A 24,079-nucleotide genomic window follows, 5' to 3' on the forward strand; every position below is an offset into this window, starting at 1 on the left:
GTTACCAAGGGGGGGTGGGGGGGGTGGGATGAACTGGGCGATTGGGACGGACATCTGTACACACTACTATGTATAAAATAGGTAACTAAGGAGAACCTGCTGTATAGCACAGGGAACTCCACTCAGTGCTCTGCGGTGACCCGAATGGGAAGGAGGGGACAGGTGTATATGTATAACTGATACACTTAGCTGTACAGCAGAAACTCACACAACAATGTAAAGCAACTCTACTCCAGTAAAAATTAATTTTAAAAATAAATAAAATTATTTTCCTTCATTTTAATTTGTGTCTGTCCTTACAAATCTCATTTACCTGACCTTCACCTCAGAGAGGGCATGCACTGGGGTTACCGGCCAAAAAGCGGCCTGTGTTTGGAGGGCCTGTGAGCTAAGAATAAATTGTTACATTTTTAAAGGGTTGTTAAAAAAAAAAAAGAGACTGGATCTGGTTGACAGATGCGCGTGGCCTGCGGAGCCTGGAATGTCTGGTTTTCACAGGAGCGAACGTTTGCGGACGCTTGGGGAAAGTGGTTGGAGGTAGGGCTGTGGGTGCAGGTTGGGGGCACTTTGGGGCAGGGCTGGGGGTTAGGGCTGCACACAGTCGGGAAGGAGCCTCTTTAGAGGGGCGTGTGGGCAGAACTGTGTTCCTTCCAAAGCGGTAAGTCCACCTCTGGACGCCCCAGAACCTCAGAAAGTGACTTAATTTGGAAACAGGGACTCTGCAGAGGTGATGGAGGGAAGGGTCTGAGATGAGGTCCTCCTGGATGAGGGTGGCCCTACATCCAGTGACAGGGTCCTTCTAAGACACAGAAGAGGAGGGACCCAGACACAGAGAAGCCACGTGCAGACAGGGGCAGAGACGGGAGGGAGGCGGCCACAAGCCCAGGGACACCTGGAGCCCCCAGAAGCTGGAAGAGGCAGGAAGCACCCTCCCCTGGAGCCTCTGGAGGGGGCGTGGCCCTGGGACACCTTGACCTCAGACGTCTGGTCCCCAGGATGGGGGAGGATGGATGCCTGTGGTGTTTAGCCCCCCGGTCTGCGTCATTTGCTGCTGCCGCCCCAGGACACCGTCCATGCTTCCCCCCAACCCCGGCCCTCCCGCCTGTACATCCAGACCCAGATTCTCCTCCAAAGGTCCCCATTTCCCCCCACCCAGCCATCACTGCCCCTGCTCCCTGGTCCCCGGCAGTGTGGAGACCCCTCGCCCTGCCCGGAATCCCCTCTCCGGCCTCCACGAGAGCCAGCACTGGCTCAGCTTTAGTTGTTCCCGGGAGAACCCTTTCCCCCCAGTACGGGGCTGAGAGCTCACCCTCAACTACGAGGTGCTTCCGAGTCCTCTGCCCCCGGATCACGTCACTCACATGCCGTCCACGCCCTTCCCTGCTGTCCAATGGTCGGCTGCCTCAGCAGGAGGAGAGCTCCATTGGGGCGGGACTTTTCTTCTGTCTCCGCCTTCCAGGGCCCCTTGGTACCCCGTGATCCTAAGACAGAGCCCGGGGCGTGAATCTGTGCCCGGTCAGTCTCTGCTGACCCAGAGCCTCAACTGTCTATTTAAGGACGCAACTTAGGCAACTACACAGCTGCCCCGAGAGGGGTCCCCAGGAAGCACATGCTCACCCTTTGCCCTCCCACGGGGAGAGGATGCCGGGGAGACGGCTGGTGTCACTGGGACCAATCCCACCACCCCAGCTGTGCCAGCCTCACACATCCTGTTGGGCAATGCTGTGGCCTGAAAGTTCCTGAAAGTCTGCCTCTGCAGCCGCTGACCCCTCGTGTGAGCACAGGGGCACCATTGTGCAAACCACAGTCACCGGGAGGGTCCAGGCCGGGCCTCCCGGGTGGCAGAGACGGGCGGGCACCTGCAGCCTGAGCGTCGGGGAGATGATGGGCTGGGACGCTGCAGCCGGTCACCACTGGGGCCACAGAGGATACAGGGGCATTAGGTCCTGAGTGCCTGGGGCATCAGTCCAAGAACTCGTTTTTTTCCATTAGAATGACCTTAGTTTCTTTTTTAATTTTTATTTTCTATGGCAGTCTAGTTGATTTACAATGTTGTGTTGGTTTCAGGTGTACGACAAAGTGATTCAGTTATATATATATATATATATTTTTTTCAGATTATTTTCCACTCCAAGTTATTACAAGATATTGAATATTGTTCCCTGTGTTACAAAGTAAATCGTTGTCGCTTATCGATTTTATGTAGTTTGTATCTCTTAATCCCAAACTCCTGATTTATCCCCCCCCCACTTCCTTTCTCCTTTGGTAATCATCACTTTGGAATCTAAAAAATAAATGAATTTATATACAAAGCAGAAACAGACTCACAGACATAAATAACTCATTTCTCTTGAGATGTGACATCCATGCAGTAAAATGCTCAGCTGCTCTGCCTTTCATGCGGGTGTGTGCGGTCTGCTGGGCCATCTTCCAGCACCTACAACCGGCTCCCCAAGACTCCAGACCTCACTCCCTTCAGACCCCCAGGTGGGAGCCCCGGGCAGCCCGGACTTCGGAACGACTGGCTATAAATCAGGGCTTCCCATGACCCGCCTCCTCAGGGTTGATAATTTGCTAAAACTGCTCACGGGACTCAGGCAAAGACGGGAATTGAAAACAAAGACTTTGCTGGCTTACGATAAAGCATGTAACTCAGCTGGTTTTGACTTAGGATCCAAGTCAGGTGGGAGGGATGCACAGGGCAGGTATGTGGAGGGGGCACAGAGCCCAGTGGGCCAGGTGCGAACTCGGAGGAGTGAGGGCGGCTCTGAGCTCGCCCATCACAGCCGCTCAACCAAGCTTCCCTCCTTGGGCTCCGTGGGGTGGACAGAAAAATGTCCCCAAAGAGGTCCACATCCTAATACCTGGACCCTATAAAAATGTTGCCTTCTGACAGAAGGGACTTTACAGGTGTGATTAGGTCCCGGATGTCGATCTCGAGATGGGGACACGGTCCTGGATTACCAGGTGGGTGTGACATAACCCACAAGCGTCCCTGTAAGAAGCAGGCAGGAGGGCTTACAAGCTATAATGAGTAGGCGTCCGCTGTGTCGACTCGGCAATTGTGGTCCTGTTACAGCAGCCACTGGAAAGTCATTCCTTTCTGAACTGCAGCCAGTAGAGAAAGAAGGAGGATGTCAATTTTCTGCCAGTGTAAGCGGGCGGCGGCACAGACCCTCATCCCAGCCCCAGCGGCCAGCAGCAGCTCCGACCCCTCCCTGTGAGGAAGGGGTGGTGTTTCCCTGGAGCAGCTGGAAGGCGCATTACGTGGTCAGGGTCCACGGGCCTCGAAACATCCCTCCAACTACAAAGCATCTTTGCAAAACATCACATTAGTTTTCAGAGTAAAAAACCAAAACAAAACAGAACAGAAAGGTAGAAAAATGCTCAAAACAATTTAAAAAAGCTACATTCACAACAATTAAGCAAAACATTGAAAAAACATTAAAAGAAATTGTAAAAAAACCAACGACTTCCAGAAAGTGCCGGGGATGCAGACACCTGGAGTTCACGCATTCGCTGGGGCTTCTGTGACTTCTTCCACGGCTAAGACCTCTTCCTTGTCACCTTTTCCCGCGTCATGTGCAAATTTCTCCCAAAGGATCTGCTGGGGAGAAGGATGGGGGTGTCAGGAGCCCCGCGAGCAGTGGCCATGGGGGGTTTAGCTAGAAATCCGAGACGGCTCTCTGCGTCAGATCTTGTAGCTGGCAGACGAGTTTGTGGGAGGGACATCTGAGCCTAGGGTACCACATATGCTAGGGCCACCCGGAGCTCAGGGGTAGCGGGACGTGTCTCATGCTGGCCCCCTAGGGTGGGCGGGCCCCTGGAGGTCCCAGGGACCCGGAAAGGGTGTGGGTCGGTGCTCCTGAGAGGAGAGCTGCCCAGCTCAAGAATGGAGGTGAGCAAGCTGACAGCTGGGGGATATGATGCCAGACAGCGGAGTAGGTAGACGTACCCCCGCCGCACGGAGAGGCAGATGTGATGGGTGCACCCAAGGGGGGTGTCGCGTAGGGGGGGGGTCTCCCTTGTCCCTTGTCCTTTTTCATCCTCTCTGGGAGCTGTCCGCTCCCGGAGATCTGGTCAGACCCCTTTCACTCTGTCTCTACCTCTCTCTTTCTCCCTCCCCGTCTTCCTTCTCTCCTTCTCCCCTTCTCCCCGCACCCCATTTCCCCAGACACAGCTCGCAGGTAAAACTCCAGTCCCTGACCCCTGAAGAAGGCCAGGGAGCAGGACACGGGATGGCAGCCACACCCTGTGGACCCCTTTGGGTGGACACAGTTGAGATTCTGGGGTCATTGTCCCCTCTTCTCCATCCTGGCTTGCCCCCCCCCCCCCATATGTACCTGGTGGTCAATTTGACGGCTATCGCTCAATTTATCTTTGATCCGTGGAATTGGCGGGAATAACCTGTTCATCCCTAGGAACCTGGTGAGACAAGAAACGTGTGAAAAAAAGACCTAGACGCCCACTTTCCTTCTTGCACCCAAAGGGGACATGTTGTCATGTCACGTGCAAACACGCCACGCAGGCTCATTTCTTCAGAACAATTTCCTTTAAGAATCACAGAAGGACCAACTCCAGGCTTAGACCATGGAGGAAATGACAGACTCTCTGAGGGTCTTTCTAGAACCTTCACTCACTCCCTTGGACACAGGGATGGGAATGAGGGACATGTCCAGTCTCCGGCAGCTTGGAGGAGTCTGGGGTCTCTTGTGTTTAAAGACCAGGAGCCTTATCCAACCTTGAAGCCCACGGTTCCAGATTGGGCCACCTTTGTCATGCCTTTTCAGTGCTCTCTCTCAACCAGCATATTCCACGGTCCCGCAGCACCCCAGTCCGCTGCATGTTCACAGGGGCGTTTTCTTTCTCACCACACGAATGGTACCTCCAATCCTGTGACATCGTCAGGAGAGGTTGTACTGAGTTGAAAGGTTGCCTCCAAAGTTATATTCACCTCCTGACCCCTGAAACCTGGGAGCGGGAGTTTATGTGGAAACGGGGTCTTTGCAGATGTGATGTAGTGAACGGTCTGAGATGAGGTCCCCCTGGATGAGGGTGGCCCTACATCCAATGACGGGGTCCTTCTAAGAGACAGAAGAGGAGAGACCCAGACACAGAGGAGAAGCCCCGGGAAGACAGAGGCAGAGACGAGAGGGAGGCGGCCACGAGCCCAGGGACGCCTGGAGCCCCCAGAAGTTGGAAGAGGTGGGAAGGACCCTCCCCTGGAGCCTCTGGAGTGAACGTGACCCTGAGACACCTTGACCTCAGAGGTGTGCTCTCCAGGATGGGGGAGGATGGATGCCTGTGGCTTTAAGCCTCTGGCTTGTGGTCACTGGTTCCGGCAGCTACAAGAAACTCACACATCTTTTCTTTAAGATAAGTCTTCTGTGTAAGGCACGAGATCTGTCCCTGTCACCACAGCCAGTGGCCGGGCTGCCCAAACGCCTCTTTGCTCCCAGGTCCAGTGTCCCTCACAGTTGCTTTCCCAGGGCAGACCAGTGTCTCGCCTGGTCCCGGGGGACATTTAGCACAGGACGCCCAACCAGGACAGGGGCATCAGGACAGGGGCCGCAGGTGGACGCCCACAGCATCCCCACATCCTGCAGGAGGGTCTCAGGTGCAAAATCTCTCCATGCTTTGCAGAGGGCGTCATGCCGTACGCATGCAGGTTTAGTCTGCGTGTTCATTGCAAAGCGTTTGCCCGGTGGCCACAGACCCTGTGTGATGCCTGGGTCACACAACAGGAAAGATGACTGCGGAGGTGCCCATGGACAGGCTGACTGCAGTGGTCTGGGAGCCGGGGCTGAATGACTTGTGCTGGGGGAAATGAAAATCAGAGGAGGAGAGACCTTCTGGGAACTCCAGAAGCTCCAAGGGGCTGAGGGCAGGCAGAGCTCTGAGCACAGCAGGGCTGTGAGGGGCGCCCGGCAGGAGTCTGGGGGCAGGAAAGACCCTTCTTGGTCTCCTGCCACTGACGGACGCAGCCTCAGAGCTGTTTCTCTCCTGTGTGTTTTTCCATCTCTCCAACTTCCTTCCCTTTTTCCAGACAAGTTTTCCTCCAGAAAACCCACACGCCAATTGGCTGCTAGGACTGCCTGGGATGTTTGCAGGCTGCCCTCTCTTTTTTGCCAGCCGATCGGGGCTGCCTTTGGAATAAACACCGGCCCCCTCCGCTGACCACGGGGATGCCCACCTAGGACGACCTGAGGTTACCTTTTGAAAAGGCAGCTGATGGTCAGGCCACAGACGAAGGTCCCCAGGACCACCAGCAGGTAGACGTGCACCAGGCTGGATTCTGGTTCCGCAGAGCCTGGGGAGAGAGAGGGGAACACGCCAAGTACGCCAGGGGCCGGGGCATGAGCGATCGCCACTCAGCCAGCTTATGTCCTCACTAGCTCACGGAGGAGGAAACATGCCCAGAGCAGGACGGACATCTAAGGAAAGGACCCAGTCCTGCAACTTTCACAAAAAGATATTCGTGAGACAACACGACCCCGGGATCACGTCCAAAACACATAAAGCGATTTTAAGACACAGCAACCCAAAGACCGAGAATTCAATTTAGAAACGGACCAAAAAAGGATGAATACACATTTCCAGGCATACGGTTTTAAACAAAATGGCGTCCCATCTCTTCTTAAGCTCTAATTTCGCGTGTCATTTAGGATAAGTGCTCTTTACAGCACATTATTTTTCTAATAAGGCACATTTTGTCAGTGAGTATTTAACAAGCCAATGAGAAATCCCAATTCTACCAGGATCCTCATAACCTGATGGAGGGGCCGCCATTGTGAGATTTTTCAGTAGGAACAGATAAAATGTGACCTATTACACAAAGCTGTCGTTGTTTATTTTAAGCGATACGTTAATTGTCAAAAGTGCGTATTCCGGCGGGGAAATGAAACCAGAAAAAGCCACACGGATGTCAGCCAAGTCTGTTTAGAACTCTGTTCCGGGAAAAGTCTATTCTTTTTGTCTATTCTTATTTTTTTGGTGGTGGGGGCATATTTTAAACCCATTTGTAAAGTGGGTTGTCAGTGTTTTTGTTCTTGGCGTCTCAGAATACTTTATATGCTCTGGAGGCTTGGCCCTTATCAAATGATTTGAAATATTTCCTCCCCTTTCATGGGTTGTCTTTTCACTGTCTTGAGCGTGTCCTTTGATGCACAAGCGTTTTCATTTTTGATGAAGTCCGCTTTACCAATTTGTTTCTTTCATCAGTCCTGCTTTTGGTGTCACGGCTAAGAACCCGCTGACAAATGCAACACGGCAAATCAACTCCTTACGGTACTCAGCTGTCGCTTCCAGCTTATGAAATATCGCTGAATCCTTATTTCATTTCATAAATTCGACACCGGCAGGTATCAAAGGCATTGATCTTGGATCAGAAAAAAACAACCACAAAAAAAAACGTATGCATACTGTGCTTGCTAAAACACTGAAGGTGTTTGAGACTGGATGGAAGGGAAGGTAGACTCTTAAGTATCAGATGGGCTTTAGGGCCAAACCATTATATTCTTGCCAGCTGATCAAAGTTAGAAGGAGGAAGGTAGTAAAATCTGTCAGGCTAGAGCTTCCCTGGTGGCGCAGTGGTTGAGAGTCCGCCTGCCGAGGCAGGGGACGCGGGTTCGTGCCCCGGTCCGGGAAGATCCCACATGCCGCGGAGCGGCTGGGCCCGTGAGCCATGGCCACTGAGCCTGCGCGTCCGGAGCCTGCGCTCCACAACGGGAGGGGCCCCAACAGTAAGAGGCCCGCGTACCGCAAAAAAAAAAAACAAAAAACCAAAATCTGTCAGGTTAGCCCTCCCCCGATTAGAAAGAAACAGAGCCAGAAAGTTTGGATGTGAGCTGTATCCCGATCAGAGGTGGACCGTGACGGCTGTTTGGTGTGACCAGGAGGGATGGGTCATTTCCTGGTGGGGCGGAGGCTTAGGAAGGCTCTTAGTTATTCTTAAAGGGTCCCTCTCACGAGCCCTTGCTGTTGCCAGGGGAACAGTGTGGCGGGGGCCGGTGGACAGGAACCCCTCCCAGAATGGCTCAGAGATGAATTCAGGATGCCAGGATCTGTCTGGTGATGATCTCGGGACACGTACCAAACTCAGTTGGCTGACTCCAGGCACCCCAGTGGGCTTTCCGGGCATCTGCCGTCCTGATCTTCACAGTATGTTTGGCTCTGAACCCCGGTCTCGGAAAGCTGTATTTATTCCCCGAGTCACCAGACACCACAATCTTTGGAGAAAACAGAAAGTTAGACAGAGTTGTTGCCTGTGTTGAGAAACAGAATGCGGGTGTCTTTTCAGTTGCCCAACTGAAGTGAAAGATTCAAAGCCACACTCTCCCAATCTGGGCATGAATGTGGTATTTTACGTCCTGAGAACTTGGGAGGAGTGCTTAAGGGAATAATGACAATGAGTGATTCTGCCATTTTCCAAGTAACCACTCCTGGGGTTGCTAGGATCGTAAGTATAGATGCAGAAATGATTCAAGAGCTACAGTGGGTATGAACCCACCCATGGATGGATAATGCCCCTGTAAATGATGTTAAGAGGACCAAGTTCGACTTCCTCATCGGACAGAGGAGGATACTGAGGTCAGAGTGGTGGTGAAACTTAGAAAAGATCAACAAAAATTACTTTGATGATCAACCTCGAGAGGAATTTTGGAAGAAGACATCATCCCCTTGACACTCCAAGGAATATTTCCTTGACCAACATGGATAGAAGAGGGAGACCCCATCCAGGGGCCTACTGGGGGGGTGCCCCTATATCACTGACTGGACGGTACTCTAGGAAACCTCCATCCTCTGGTTTTTACCCCGTCCTCATCCTGGCCACCGCTGGACGAAGTTTGCAGTTGGCATGTGTCCATTGCCCAACATCGTACGCTTAAGCTACAAGGGTGATATTTTGGGTCAGAGTTGTAACTCACCAGTTGATTTCCACTGCTTCCGGTATTACTCTAGAAAAAAAAAAATCCAGACCAAAATAGAATGTTTATTTCTCTCCATTTTGAAGGTTTTTCATGGGTCTCATCCAATCTCCCCCTTTGAGCGCAGTCAGGAAAAACCAAAACAGTCAGGGTCCAACAAAGGGTTGAGCTCCTACTGTCCCCCCTAACCTTCAGTGGCCCCCAGATAGAAGGATAGAACATGCCCACAGGAGGGAGGGTGACCCTGTTCATGGCTCCTTCTAGAACCTCAGCTGGTTATGGATCCTAATAAGAATTCAGGTGGGCTTGGAGCATAGGTTCCTCCTTGTCTGCACTGGGTCCAGGTGGACATAGGGAGAGGGTTCCTCCTTGTCTACACTGGGTCCAGGTGGGCTTGGAGCAGACCCTGAATTTTCCCAGATGTTCACCCATTCTGAGCCCACCTCATGTGCCCCAGGTTCTCATGGTGGGTCATGCGGGTGGCTGCCAAGCTTCTTGAGGTGTGGTGCCCTGCTTGGAGCAGTGTCCACTCACCTGTCTCTGGATGTCCAGCTGGTACTGGAACTCCCTGATGGACAATGTTTTTCGGGTCCTGGGCTTTTCCCACCGGATGAAGCAGTGTGATTCATTGCAGTGCACAGTGATATTGTTGGGTGGGTTGTATTGCTCTGTAATGAGAACCCAGCAGACACCTCTAATCCAGAATGCTTCCCCTGGACCACAGAGAGGAGACCCAGTTCTGCCTTTGCAACATTGATGGTGCCTCACCAAGGTCACCGGGAGGCAGGGGTGGGTCTGAGTGTTGTCTCTTGGGGAAGATATCAATCATCAGGCCGCCATGTGCAGAAGGGAGGAAGTTGCGGTTCAACAAGACCTGGGGAGACTTTCCTGGTGGTGCAGTGGTTAAGAATCCACCTGCTGATGCAGGGGACACGGGTTCGAGCCCTGTTCTGGGAAGATCCCACATGCCGCAGAGCAACTAAGCCAGTGAGCCACAATTACTGAGCCTGTGCTCTAGAGCCTGTGAGCCACAACTGCTGAAGCCCATGCACCACAACTACTGAAGCCCGCGCGCCTAGAGCCCGTGCTCCACAACAAGAGAAGCCACCACAATGAGAAGCCCGTGCGCCATAACAAAGAGTAGCCCTCGCAACTAGAGAAAGCCCGCGCGCAGCAACGAAGACCCAACGCAGCCAAAAATAAATAAAATTTTTAGAAAAAGAAGACCTGGGGAGGTAGGTGGTGATGGGTTTGGAGGGCAGGAGAGAGGCCGGTTTGAAATGACTTTAGCCTTAAGAGGCCTGGACTATCCTATGGGATCAGGGAGCCTGCAGGTAGAAAGAGGGGCTGGCGTTCAAGAGAAGACATTGTTTGGCATATGGGAGTACCTTCAAGAGACCAGCCTGGAGCAGAGCGCTAGAAAGAAGAGAAAGAGCTGGCAAAAAAGAAGAAGAAGAAGAAGAAGTAAATTCACAGTGGCCCAGGGTGGGCAGAGGGGCTTGGACTGTCACATTCTAAGGAGAGAAAGAGGAGGTGGCATCTGGGTAGATTCAACTGGGTGTACACTTGTCCTTGTAGCAGGTTACCCAAAGGGAAGGAAGGAGGGAAAGATGGGGGCTTGGAGGAATTGGGTCCACATGGAGCTAGCAAAGTCATGGTTTCCAAATGGGGGAGTTGATGCATGTTTGAAAAGGTCAAGGAACTTCAGTGTCCTTCATCGTTGAACAGATATCCAAACAGTGACCCCATGACGGTGCGTGCCAGCAATCAACAGGATGGGAGTTCTGTATCTGACTGCATTTTGAGGGCATCTGTTCCATTCTAAAAGCTGAGACTCAATTCTGTTGTTGGAATCTTTGAAGGTCTGTTTGGACAGCTTGGCTGTGTGAAGCTTCTCTCGTGACTGTGAATCTCATGGACTCCACTTCCACATTGAGTAGATCTGATCGTCTTTAAATTTAGAGATGAGATGCTCTATCCCTAGGATACTTACACTGGATTTTCCAGCTCAGAAAAAAGTAAGGGATATGACTCCTCTGGCCTATCGTTGTGATCTGGACTTAGGATTCTGCACCCAGTTCTAATGTGTGGGACTTCCCTCCGACCCCCAACACCACCAAGCAATTCTCTGACACCAGCTGGGTGTCCTACAATTCAACTCAATTCTGACACTATCTACCTGGAGGTGGCGTCAGATTCCACAGGTGAAGGGCTCAGTCCTCCCACTTCAAATGTCAATCCCAAGTCCGGGTCATCACCTGTGCTTCCAACTGACCTGCTATAGATCAAAGATTCCCCTGACCTCCTCTGTGGGTTTGATTCATTTGCAAGAGAAGCTCACAGAACTCAGGAAACATTTTACTTACTAGATCACTATTTTACAATAAAAGGACATAACTCAGGAGCAGCCAGACAGAAGAGATGCATAGGGCAAGGCATGGGCAAAGGGTGTGGAGCTACCATGCCTGCTCTTCTCGGGTGGCTGTCTGTCTAATTTGTGGACATGTTTGACTGAGTAATTAAGGATCTTGAGATGAGGTCATTCTGGATAAGATGAGCTCTAAATCCAATGACTGGTGTCTGTATAAAAGGAAGGAAGGGAGATTTGTGATATACCAGGAAGAAGGACATGTGGACAGAGATTGAAATGATGCATCCATAAGCCAAGGACTCCTGGCCATCACCAGAAGCTAGGAAAGAGGCATGGGAGCAGAAGTTCTTTCAGACAGTCCAGAAGGAACCAACCCTGCCAATGCCTTGATTTTGGATTTCTGACCTCCAGAACTGCAAGAGAATACATTTCCATTGTTTTAAGCCTCCCAGTTTGTGGTCATTTGTTACAGCATCTCCAGGAAACTTACACAGATTTCAATGCAAATTCTGTCGGACCTACTAGGCAGTGGTTAAATCACAGGTGGTTGCTCTCACCTATTTCTTTTAACAGCAAAACCGAATCGAAGAACTGGATTCCTGCTTCTTGGCTGGTACCGTTAACCAGGAAGTAACTGTACGAAGTTAATCCCGAGAGGTCTTGGAGGTGACATCCCACGTGGGTTCCCGAGTCTTTTAGGTAGTGAGGACATTCTCTTTCGATTTTTTTCCTGTAAGATTCCAAAGTGTTCAGAGAACAATCAAGGCATATTTCGTTCTTCACTGTATTTCTCAGGGTTGTCTACATGAGGTCAACACTTACTTTGAGTCTCTTATATACAAAAAATATTGAACGTCGTTGGGCGCTGCTTGGCCCTTGGCCCAGGTGCAGTTCATGAAATCCGCATTGTAGATAAGACAGGAGAAGTTTTGGGCAGCTGTGCCCTCCCCACCTGGGAAGAGACAGAAACAAAATAATTTGTACATGGAGTTTAAAGGGGGATGGACCGGATGGCTTCATGGTTCAAAGAAGAATCAATACCAATTCTTCTCAAACTCTTCCCAAAAAGAGAAGAGGGAACACTTCTAAACTCATTTTCTGAGGTCAGCATCACTCAACACTCTGATACCAAAGCCAGACAAAGACACAAGAAAAGAAAATTACAGGCCAATATCCCTAATAAGCATAGATGTAAAAATCTCCAACAAAATGTTAGCAAACCACATCCAACAGCATGTTAAAAGTCAAATTTATCCCTTGAATGTAAGAATGATTCAACATATGCAAATCAATCAACGTGATGCACCACATTAACAGAGTGAAAGAGATAAACTACATAATCATCTCAATAGATGCAGAAAAAGTGTTTGACAAAATTCAACATCCATTCAGGATAAAAACTCTCAACAAAATAGGTATAAAAAGGATTTACTTCAGCACAATGAAGGGCAAATATGAAAATCCCACAGCTAATGTCATACTCAATGGAGAAAAACTGAAAGCGTTTCCTCTAAGGTCCTGTACAAGACAAGGATGCCCACTCTCACCACTCCTATTTAACATAGTACCTGAAGTCCTAGCCAGAGCAATTAGACAGGAAAAAGAAATAAAGTTATTCAAATCAGAAAGGAAGAAGTAAGATGATCTCTGTTTGCAGATGATATGATCATATACGTAGAAAACCTTAAGACTAAACAAAAAAAAAATATTGAAACTAATACATTTAGTAAAGTTGCAGGATACAAAATCAACATACACAAATCAGTGGCATTTCCACACAGTAACAATGACATAGCTGAAACAGAAATTAAGAAAAAAAAATCTCATTTACAATAGCAACAAAAAGAGTAAAGTACCTAGGAATACACTTAACCAAGGAGGTGAAAGGCTTGTAAGTTCAATGTTGCAAGACATTGATGAGGGAAATGAAAAAAGACACAGATAAATGGAAAGACACCCTGTGTTAATGGACTGAAAGAATTAATAGTGTTAAAATGTCCATACTACCCAAAGTGATCTATAGATCAATGTGACCCCTATCAAAACCCCAATGACATTCTTTAAAGAAAAAGAAAAAACAGTCCTAAAATTCGTATGGAACCACAAGACTCCAAATAGCGAAAACCATCTTGAGCAAGAAGAACAAAGCTGGAAGCTTCATGTTGCCTGATCCCAAGATATATTACAAAGCTACAGTAAGTAAAACTGTACTATGATGGCATAAAAGTAGACGTGAGATAACTGAAACAGAGTAGAGAGCCCAGAAATAAATTCCCACACTTATGGTGTACTGATATTTGATAAACCTGCCAAGAACATACCAGGGAGAAAGGATTAGTGTCTTTACTAAATGATGATGGGACAACTGCATATCCACATGCAGAAGAATGAAATTGGGTCCTTATCCCACACCACATACAGAAATCAAGTCAAAATGGATTAAAGACTTAAATATAAGACCTGAAACTGTAAAAGTCCTAGAAGAAAGCACAGGGAAGGAACATCTTGACATTGGTCCCAGCGAGGATTCTTTGGATTTAACACCAAAAGCACAGGCAACAAAAACAAAAGTAGAAAACTAGAATTGGATCAAACTAAACACTTCTGCACAGCAAAGGAAACAATCAACACAGCGGAAAGCCAACCTATGGAATGGGAGAAAATATTTGCAAACCATATGTATCTGATAAGGAGTTAATATCCAAAATATAAAAAGAGTTCAAGCAACCCAAGAGCAAAAAACAAATTTTTAAAAAACAAATAAGCAGATTAAAAACAGTCAAAGGATCTGAATAGACGTTTTTCCAAAGAAGACATCCAAATGTCCAACAGGTACCTAAAAAGATGCTCAACATCACTAATTGTCAGGGAAATGCAAATTAAAACCACAATGAGGTATCACCTCGCACCTGTCAGAACGGCTCTCATCAAAAAGACAAGAAATAACAAGTGTTGGCAAGGATGTGGAGAAAAGGGAAACCTCGTGCCCTGTTGGTGGGGATGTAAATTGGTGCAGCCACTATGGGAAACAGTGTGGCGATTCCCCCCAAAATTAAAAATGGAACTATCATATGATCCAGCGATCCTTTTTTTTTTTTTTTTTTGGTACGCGGGCCTCTCACTGTTGTGGCCTCTCCCGTTGTGGAGCACAGGCTCCGGACGCGCAGGCTCAGCGGCCATGGCTCACGGGCCCAGCCGCTCCGTGGCATGTGGGATTTTCCCGGACCTGGGCATGAACCTGCGTCCCCTGCATCGGCAGGCGGACTGTCAACCAGTGCGCCACCAGGGAAGCCCTCCAGCGATCCTTTTTATGAGTGTATATTCCATGGAAATAAAATCTGGATCTCGAAGAGATATCTGCACCCCCATCTTCACTGCAGAATTATTCACAGAAGCCAAGATATGGAAATAAACTAAGTGTCTGTGTGGACAGATGAATGAATAAAGAAGATGTGATACACACACAAACACACACACACACACACGGAGGAATATTAGTCAGCCATGAAAGGGAGGAAATTCTGCCATTTGCAACAACATGGATGGACATGGGGGGTATTATGCTAAGTGAAATAAATCCGACAGAGAGAGACAAATACTATATGATTCACTTATATGTGGAATCTCACGAAAACTCATAGAAACACAGAATCGAATGGGGGTTCCAGGGGCTAGGGAGGGTGGGGGAAATGGGGAGATGTTCGTCAAAAGGTACAAATATCCAGCTATAAGGTGAGTAAGTTCCAGGGATCTAACGCACAACATAGTGACTATAGTTAAAATACTGGATTGTTCACTTGAAAGTCACTAAGAGAGTAGATCTCCAGGGTTTTCACCACAAAACAAACAAACAAACAAAAAAACGACTTGACAGGATGGATACGTTAATAGCTCAATTGTGGTAATCATTTCACAAAGTATACGTACATCAAAACACCAAATGTGGGAATTCCCTGGGGGTCCAGTGGTTAGGACTCTAACCACTGCGCTCTCACTTCTGAGGGCCCAGGTTCAATCCCTGGTTTGGGAACTAAGATCCCACAAGCCGCGCAGCATGGCCAAAAAGATAAAAAAACAAAAAACAAAAAACCCGCCAAATGTACCTCTTAAATATGTGCAATTCCTGTGTGTCAATTCTATCTCCATGTAGCAGAAAAAAGTGGGGGAATGTACCCTGATGCTCATGTGGGAAGGAGAAGAATCATCACCATGTTTTCCCTACCTGGGTTCAGGTAGACCAGTGTTTCTGAAATTCGTCTTTGGTTGATATTTACTTCGACAGTGAGCGTGACTCCCCCATGGAGAGAACAGTCCTGAAAGGTGCACTGACATTCCTTGTCTTTGACCTGAAAAGATGTCACCAGTCAGTGAATTAAGAACCAGTCTTCTTTCGTTACATCCTGGTTGTTTGCTCCTACACTGACCCTGTGATGACATCCACCTCCCTCTGTGACATCTCCCCCAGGTACCTTCTTTGGCAAGACGCCAACTAGCAGCCTTCATAAGGTCAGAATAGAGCTCGCCTTTTCTTTTTATTTTATTTTATTTATTTATGTTTGGCCGCATTGGGTCTTCGTTGCCGTGTGCAAGCTTTCTCTAGTTGCAGCGAGCGGGGGCTACTCTTCATTGCGGTGTGTGGGCTTCTCATTGCGGTGGCTTCTCTTGTTGTGGAGCACAGGCCCTAGGAGCGAGGGCTTCAGCAGTTGTGGCGTGCAGGCTCAGTAGTTGTGGTGAACAGGCTCTAGAGCGCAGGCTCAGTAGTTGTGGCGTACAGGCTTAGTTGCTCTGCGGCATGTGGGATCTTCCTGGACCAGGGATCGAACCCATGTCCCCTGCATTGGCAGGCGGATTCTTAACCGCTGTGCCACCAGGGGAAGTCCCAGAGCTCACCTTTTAATATGAGAGCCCTCATCCCTTTAAACTGTATGGGAACTTCACACCCTCTTTTATGGGATTGACTTTTCTTGTCCTATCTCATACCCACCGTTCTCTCACAGGTGTCACGTTTACATTGTATCCAAGTCAGTCTGTTTACTTTATTTCCATTGAACAGGCAGAGCTAATGTTATTTCTCTCTCAGGATTAAATCTTGCAGGTGGACCAACTGAGCAAAAGGCTGCCATTGCAGGCAGCCAGGAGCCCCCAGGCTAATTGGAATGGGGATGCCTGAGAGAGGAATGGGGTCCCCTCAGGGAATCAGTCCTCTGGACACATCTTGGACACAGCAGCACTTTCCTGGTGCACTTCGAACCATGAGTCTGTGATGTGTCCCAGTGTCACGCGTATGTTTTTTATTTGTCCTGCTTGACGAGAGCTCTACAAAGAACAGTGATCGAGCACATCCAGTCCATCTTACCTTTTTTTTAATCTGTCCCTTCTCCTTGTGAATCAACACGCATTCCCCGTAGGTAGCGTTTTCCTGGCAGTCCCAAGTTAATTTTGTCGTCTTTGGGTCAAACTTCATGTTTAGACTGGAATTCTGTTCCACGGTTGGAAGATCTGAAACATACAGCCTCAGGAGTCAGAAACTACTCTTCCTCTCCCGTCTCCATTCTCCCTTAACCAATGCATCTCACATCTTGTGAGCAGAGATCAGGGCTGGGAATCACTGTGCCCCTACCCCTCTCACACACTCTCATCACCCCCTACCCCTTTCCCGCCTCTCCTTCCTGCCCTTTCTGCAAGGGGAGATGTCCACTGTGGAAATAAATGAAGACAGGAAGCAGCAAAGGCTATTTATCCAGATCCTGCCATAGTAAAGGGAGTCGGCCACCATCACCTGTGTCTGCAGAATGGGTGGGGGGGAATTCACATCACCAGCAGGGGGAGCACAACAGGAGGTGTGATGCCGGTTGACCGTTGCATATGAGGATAAAATGAAATGAGATGCAGGCATTGGGATGTTTCCCCCAGAACCCAGGGTCATGGGAATGGGAGCAACGGGAAGAGGGGAAGCACATTCATACGTTTATCCCATTGGTCCTGGGTCAGGAAGAGTGAGGGTACCAGCAGCATGGAGAGTAGAACGGCCATCACCAGGGCGCACAGGGGGCTGACCGAGGGACGTGAAAGTGCTGGGGGAAGAGAAAATCAGCTTTCATGGGGGTCTGGACATGGAGATCAGGGGTGTTTCCCTGGCGGGATGTCCAGGGAAAAAACTCAGAACTCTCTCCAGGGTGATGGTCAGCATGGTGACCTGGCCAGCCTGGGTCACTGTTGGCTACAGAGGGTCCTCAGGCTTCAGTAAGCCTCAGAGATGGCCCCAGAACCAAGAGCCTGTCCTCAAGCCTGAGCACCACGTCCAGTCTTCCCTGTTACCGCCTGAATCACTTTGGGCAAGTTGCCCACCTGCCTGGTCTGTAACATGGTGGCAGGGCTTGGGAGGCTGGGGGATAACTCCCAAGTCAAAGGCAATGAAAGGCCATGTACCGCGCCCAAGATGGGGTTCCTTCATGCAGTGGGAGACCCTTGGGAGACCCTCCACCTGACCCTTCAGCATCCTTTCTCCAGAGCCTGAGGACGAGGGTCCCTCCATGCAGTGCATTTGGGGAAACCCAAACCCTGAGTCTCCAACGTGGTTATCAGAGTCTGTGGATGGGAATCCCTCTGGGCAGTGTCTTTCTCTCTGCCCTGAGAGACTGTAAGCCCCCAGCCATAGCTGTTTCTCTATCCCCAGAAATGCATCCCCAGCGTATGGGTATCAGGGCGCTGGATGCACATTTTACAAATTGAGTGGATTATTTCTCCAGAGCAGAAAGCAGGGGTAGCCCCTGGAGCAGCTGCTGAAGTTGGGAACAGAATAGCGGGGATGGTCTATGGAAAGAAAATATAAGCCATTTATATACATTATTATATAATTCCCCTATGTATTAATTATAAAATCTATCTCTTCATTTATAATAGAGATCTTCATATAAAATTGTAAATATAATGTGAAATATATAGAAAGAATCCATGTTTGTATGAATATGAACAATTTTATAAATAATATTGATACATAAGGACATTCTGTGACTTATGTATATTATCTTTATGCTAGGAGACTCTCTCTCTGACAAGCTTGCTTCACACTTTGATCCCTTTGTTTTTCACACCCGATGAGGGAAGTTGATAAATGAGCAGAAAGACAGACACAAAATCAGACAGATGTCATGAGTTTGTAGGGGCTGAGCCTGACGTGGATGTACAGTTCCCCACAGAGCGTGGAAACCAGGGAGCTTTTCCTGCCCCCCAAGAAAACTGTGTTACTTTCCTTGTGCTCCTGTAACAAATTCCCACAAACTTGGCATTTTCTTTTTTGATTTTTTTATAAATTTATTTTAATTTATTTATTATTTTTGGTTGTGTTGGGTCTTTGTTGCTGCATGCGGGCTTTTCTCTAGTTGCAGCGAGCGGGGGCTACTCTTCGTTGTGGTGCACGGGCTTCTCACTGCGGTGGCTTCTCTTGTGGCGGAGCTCGGGCTCTAGGTACGTGGGCTTCAGGAGTTGTGGCGCACAGGCCGTTTAGTTGCTCCGCGGCATGTGGGATCTTCCCAGACCAGGGCTCGAACCCGCGTCCCCTGCATTGCCGGGCGGATTCTTAACCACCGCGCCGCCAGGGAAGCCCCAGACTTGGCATTTTAAAAACTCCGCCCTTCATCTCTTGCAGTGCTGCAGATCAGAAGTCTGACAGGGTCCCTTTGGGGTAAAATCAAGGAATTGGCAGAGAGCTGCTTCCCTGTGAAAACTCCACAGGGGAACGCGTTTCCTTGGCTTTTCCAGCTTCCGGAAGCCACCTCCTTCCTGGGTGCATGGTCCCCCTCCATCTTCAAAGTGCATTACTCCAGCCTCTTCATCATCACAGCACTGCCTCTCTCTTATAAGGACACTTGTGATGACACTGAGCTCAACCAGATAATCCAGAATAATCCACCATCTCAATACTTTTCACTTAGTCCTGTCTGTCATGTAAGGTAACATATCAAAGTTTCTAGGGATTAGGACGTGGGTGTTTTGGGGGACGTTTTCTGTCGACCATACGGGGACCAGGACTTGGAATTCGTGGCTCAGGTGACCCATGAATCCATGGCTGCCACATCACGGTGATTATAAGATGCTTTGGGGGGCTTCCCTGGTGGCGCAGTGGTTAAGAATCTGCCCATCAATGCAGGGGAAGCGGGTTCGAGCCCTGGTCCGAGAGATCCCACACGCCGCAGAGCAACTAAGCCCGTGCGCCACAACTACTGAGTCTGCGCTCTAGAGCCCACGAGCCACAACTACTGAGGCTGTGAGCCACAACTACTGAGCCTGCGCTCTAGAGCCCGCGAGCCACAACTACTGAAGCCCGCGCGCCTAGAGTCCGTGCTCCGCAACAAGAGAAGCCACCACAATGAGAAATCTGCTCACCGCAACGAAGAGTAGCCCCCGCTCGCGACAATTAGAGAAAGCCCGTGCGCAGCAACGAAGCCCCAATGCAGCCAAAGATAAATAAATAAATTTATTATTATTTTTTTTACAAAAAAGATGCTTTGGGGAAAATTACAGCCCCTTTGCTTTGTGTCTCATTGCTCTGACTCTCTCTTACTAATCAGACTGGATTTGGGGAGAGTGGAACAAGAAATGCATGTTCAGGTTTCCTTCATGATATTAACACATTTTTTGAGATCTTAAAATATTTTTTAAAACTTGAGTGTTGCAACAATTAAAAAGCGTCATTAGGAACAAAACAGAAAAATAGGAACGGTCAGTACACAGAGAGACACGGAGGAACTTTCAGTGCCTGTGACTGGGTAAAGGAACCAATCTGAAAAGGGCTTGTAGTGCATGATTCCAGCTCTACGACAGTCTGGACAAAGCAAAACCATGCAGACAGCAAAAGCATCAATGGTTGCCAGGGGTTAAGAGGGGAAGAGGGATGAAGAAGTGGAGCACAGGGGATTTTTAGGGCAATGAAACTACTCTGCATGACACTATGTATAATGATGGCTACAGGTCATCATGCGTTTGTCCACACCCATAAAATGTGCAACACCAAGACTGACCCCTAATGCAAATTATGAACTTGAGTCAAGAATCCTGCGTCCAACTTGCTCCATCAGTCGTAAGACATGCGCCACACTGATGAATGGTGTCCGTCACGGGAACTCTCTGTAGGGGAAGTGGGTACGTAGGAATCCCCTTACTTTCCACCTAAGGTTTCTGTAAACCTACAGCTGCCTTACACAAAGTCAATTAACATTACCAAAATATAGCACTGCAAAAGCACCACGCTCTATTCCAACAAAGCCGCACCCCACAGAAGACACCTGGTCTTCTGGCCGGGTCTGGGGTGGCATCTGCGACTCTGCTCACCGTTTCCCCAACAGTATCTTTGGTTGTGGTGATTCATTTTTTGGTGTTGCTGTGACGTGGAATGTGGCCTTTCCTTCTCTGGCGCTAAGTCCTGCCAGTGGGCGCCTCACCTCTCTGCGCTCCCAGAATCCCATCCTTTTAACGCTTCATCCTTTCCTGGAGGGCCCTCTCTCTCTGCATTTTATGGTGCACGATCATATTTTCTGTAATTTCCTTGCATTTATGGCATCTATTGGTCTAAACGCAGCCTCTGTCTCTTGGTGTTTTAGTTGACTGGGGGCTGCCCTAAGAAAGGACCACAAGTTTTCTTCCCTCCCTCCCTCCCCACTCCCTCCCCCCTCCCTCCTGGCCTTCCTTCCTTCCTCCTGGCATTTCCCTAATTCATTCCTTCTCTATCCAATCCTGTCCTGCCTCTGCTTTTCTTCCCACTATGCCCAGCACGCCAACCCCTTGGACCTCCTTCTCCACATTCTCGTATCTCCCTCCTGGGCTCCAGCCCCACCAAGGGGGCTCCTCCATCTTCCACCAAGGCTCTCGGACGACCTACAGGACCCGCCATCAGCGGACCGCTGGCCCAGCTCCTCCGTGGCCTGTGTCACCCTGGGTGACTTTGGCATCCATTGTACAAGGGGGACCTCCCGACTACCGTGAGCCATCTCCACCAGCAAAGACCCCTTCACCCCAGCTGCCTTCACACGCCCAGTCCCCCTGGCCCGTTATCACCTGGACCCGCCCCCCCCCCCCCGAGACGTGTTCAGGAGTGTCCCGAGCCTGCTGGCGCTCCACGGGCACCGGACACCCTCTCCTCACACCCCAGCTGCCTCTGCTAAGCAGCCGCCAGCACCTCCTGCGTTTAATTCGCTGTTTCCATGAACGCGCCTCCTTTCCCACCTCCTCTGTCGAAGGCTGGACTGGCTCATCTATTGGAGCCGGGAAGGAAGGAAGGAAAGAAGGAAGGAAGGAAGGAAGGAAGGGAGGAAGGGAGGGAGGGAGGGAGGGAGGAGGGAAGGAAGGGAAGGAGGAGGGAGAAAGGAAATAGATTCCCTGAACCTTCACCATCTCCTCCTGGCTGGGTCCCAACAATGGAGGACCCCACCCACTCCCTTTTTCAGGTGTGCATACCTGGGCCACCGCACACCTGGAGACAAGCACCCAGCCTCAGATTCCTGCCCCCAACTCCCCCCCGCCCCCTGGGACCTCACTTGCTATCAGAGAGGAAATAAAAACCACAGAGCCGACCTGTTCCAACTTCCCCACCCGCCTGACATCTCCTGCCCTTCTCCCACGATGGGAAAGCACCCAGCTTCCTCCACCTGCGAACGGGACCCCGGACCACCCAGCTTTCCTCTGGGTCTTGTCCCCGGTCCTCTGTGCTGGGGCCGGGGCACCCAGAGGCTCTGAGAGAGGACCTTCCTGGGTCAGTGCACGCCCGCAGCGACTCTTGCCTTGATTTTCACATCCGCAATTTGTGCACGGCCCTTGCGGTTGGAGCTGAGCCTCACTTAACAGGGCGGGGGATGGGCCGCGGAAGGGCCACTGACCAGAGCACCTTAGTCCTCAGCGGTTACAGCACCTGCGCCCATCACCTGGCCCTCTGTCCCGTCAGCTTCCTGGGTGCACTTTTCTCCCCCTTAGTGCCTCGCATCGTACCTGCCTTGGGAAGCGGGGTGGACACGCAGCGGGTACCCAAGGATACGCACTATCTTAGACTGATCGACACCCTACAGCGCAGTTCCCCATTCAGCTTCCTCTGAACCGAAACTGCCTTCCTTGGCTTCTTGCTCATTGTGATGGGGCAAAACCAGAAACTTCTGTAAACTTGACTTAAAAGAAAACAGCCAAGTTCTCACACACCACAAAGGGACACAGAAATCCACCCAAAGGTTGCTGCTTTAGATCAGCGGTCCATCGCCGCTCCCGGCTCTGGCCGAGGATGGCGAGAAACCGCCAGAGGACAGTTCGCGCAGAGCATGAGATCATCAGTGCTATGACGTATCATGTGCAGACAGAGCCTGGTTTAATTCTCACCCCCGTCCTACGAGGCAGCTCCTGGTACCCTCACAGAAGTGGCCGGAAGACCAAAGCCCAGGGAAATCTCATTCTCTTACTTTATTTGTTGCCTTGATTGTTTCTAAAGTCGCGGCAAAATTCACATGGTATAAAATTCGCCCTTTAAAACGTACAGCTCAGCGGCACTTAGGACATTCATAATGTTGTGTATCCCACCACCTCTATCTGGTTCCAGAACCTTCTCATCCCTCCAGAAGGAGACCCTGTCCGCATGAGCTGTCACTCCCCAGCCCACGCCCCCAGCCCCCAGACACCATGAACCCACTGTCTGTCTCTGTGGAGTTGCCCGTCTGCTTGTTTCCTGTAAATGGAATCGTGCCCTATTTTGCCTTTTGTACCCACTTTCCCTCTTCTTCTGGTTTTCACCAGGCTGGGTTTTCTTTCCTCTTTTAAAGATTTCAGCTTTACACAGATGTCAGCTGGAAAGAAGGTGCTGAGACCTTGTCTCAGAACAACCTCTCTCAAATTCGAGGCACACAGGAAACACCTTGCAGGGGCGTGGGTCCACGGGGGACCCTGGCACAAGCTGGCATTTTGATCTCGCTGTGGTTCTGGGGTGCCACGCATCACTGATCGGGCAACACACAGACACAGAATGCAACGCCACCCTCTTCAACAGCACCTGTAACCTGGGCGGGCCACCCGCTCTGCAGGACACACAGCTCCACGAAGGCGTCCCACCCGAGCCTTTGGACTAAATCCAAGCTACGTCCCAGGCACAGGCTTGTACAGGGAACTCCACACACGCTCACTGCAAGCTGGCTGGGTCCCTGGGACTCACTCAGACCTTACAATGCAGCGTCACGTGCTACGAGACGCACCCATCACCAATAACCATCTTCACCTGGGTGCCCTTCACCCAGCAGTTTTTACTGCCCACCCTCAAGTTCTCGCCCACCTGGAATGCCAGCTGCCCGGAGCAGCAACAGAGGCAGGAAAAGGTCCCCTAGTGACTTGACACTTTGGAGGACCCCAGGATCAAGGGGACTGGACTAGCCCACCGTACCACGCTCGCCCCTGCCAACCTGTGTTCCTCCATGCTGCTGCCTGACGCTCCCACATCTGGCCGCTCTGACAACTAAGTCTCTTCCTCGTCCGAAAGCAAGTGCCCAGATTGCGCGACAAGAGCATTTCAGCTCAATATCTTCCTTTTTTTTTTTTCCCTCCCCCATCTGTGGTGTTTCTCATTACAAGGAATTGGGAAACCTTCGTGGTGGAGTTGCCCCCTTCACCATAGCTACAGAGAAGGTCACCCTCCTTAAAGTCCAAGCAGTGGCTCAGGAGGCTGCCCAGACCATCTACCAGGTGGGCCTCTCGTGTCACTGCCCATTTTCATGGAGAAGGTCATCCTCCTAAGAGTTGGACCAGAGAGATCACCAGG

The 24,079-nt window shown here is 50.1% G+C and overlaps 1 protein-coding gene across 2 annotated transcripts; it reads right to left on the bottom strand.

The window, feature by feature from the left end:
• Positions 1-2,998: 2,998 nt before the first annotated feature.
• On the bottom strand, positions 2,999-23,760 carry CSF2RA (colony stimulating factor 2 receptor subunit alpha). 2 transcript variants are annotated; one of them, XM_060001688.1, is made up of 13 exons: positions 23,724-23,760; positions 17,265-17,372; positions 16,655-16,797; positions 15,521-15,644; positions 12,121-12,250; positions 11,856-12,028; positions 9,462-9,595; positions 8,928-8,957; positions 8,093-8,228; positions 6,214-6,310; positions 4,344-4,425; positions 3,502-3,607; positions 2,999-3,108 (listed from the first exon to the last, which is right to left on the bottom strand). In XM_060001688.1, exons 1-12 carry the CDS (start codon positions 23,758-23,760, stop codon positions 3,509-3,511), a joined length of 1,293 nt encoding a protein of 430 aa, XP_059857671.1. In that variant the 3' UTR covers positions 2,999-3,108; positions 3,502-3,508. The 2 variants fall into 2 exon arrangements, with proteins under 2 accessions (XP_059857671.1, XP_059857670.1); XM_060001687.1 differs by having other exon boundaries at positions 3,014-3,607.
• Positions 23,761-24,079: the final 319 nt, after the last annotated feature.

The sequence above is a fragment of the Delphinus delphis genome, chromosome X, assembly GCF_949987515.2.
Source record: "Delphinus delphis chromosome X, mDelDel1.2, whole genome shotgun sequence".
Classification (NCBI taxonomy): domain Eukaryota; kingdom Metazoa; phylum Chordata; class Mammalia; order Artiodactyla; family Delphinidae; genus Delphinus; species Delphinus delphis.

What these genes read in the sequence shown, in the direction of transcription:
- CSF2RA (XM_060001688.1), bottom strand. Translation starts at nt 23,760, where the DNA reads ATGTGGGAGCGTCAGGCAGCAGCATGGAGGAACACAG. An exon ending in AGGGACAGATTAAAAAAAAG is followed by an intron (nt 15,645 to 16,654) that starts GTAAGATGGACT and finishes ACATCTTTTCAG; the next exon opens with GTCAAAGACAAGGAATGTCA. An exon ending in AGCTGGACATCCAGAGACAG is followed by an intron (nt 8,958 to 9,461) that starts GTGAGTGGACAC and finishes TTTTTTTTCTAG; the next exon opens with AGTAATACCGGAAGCAGTGG.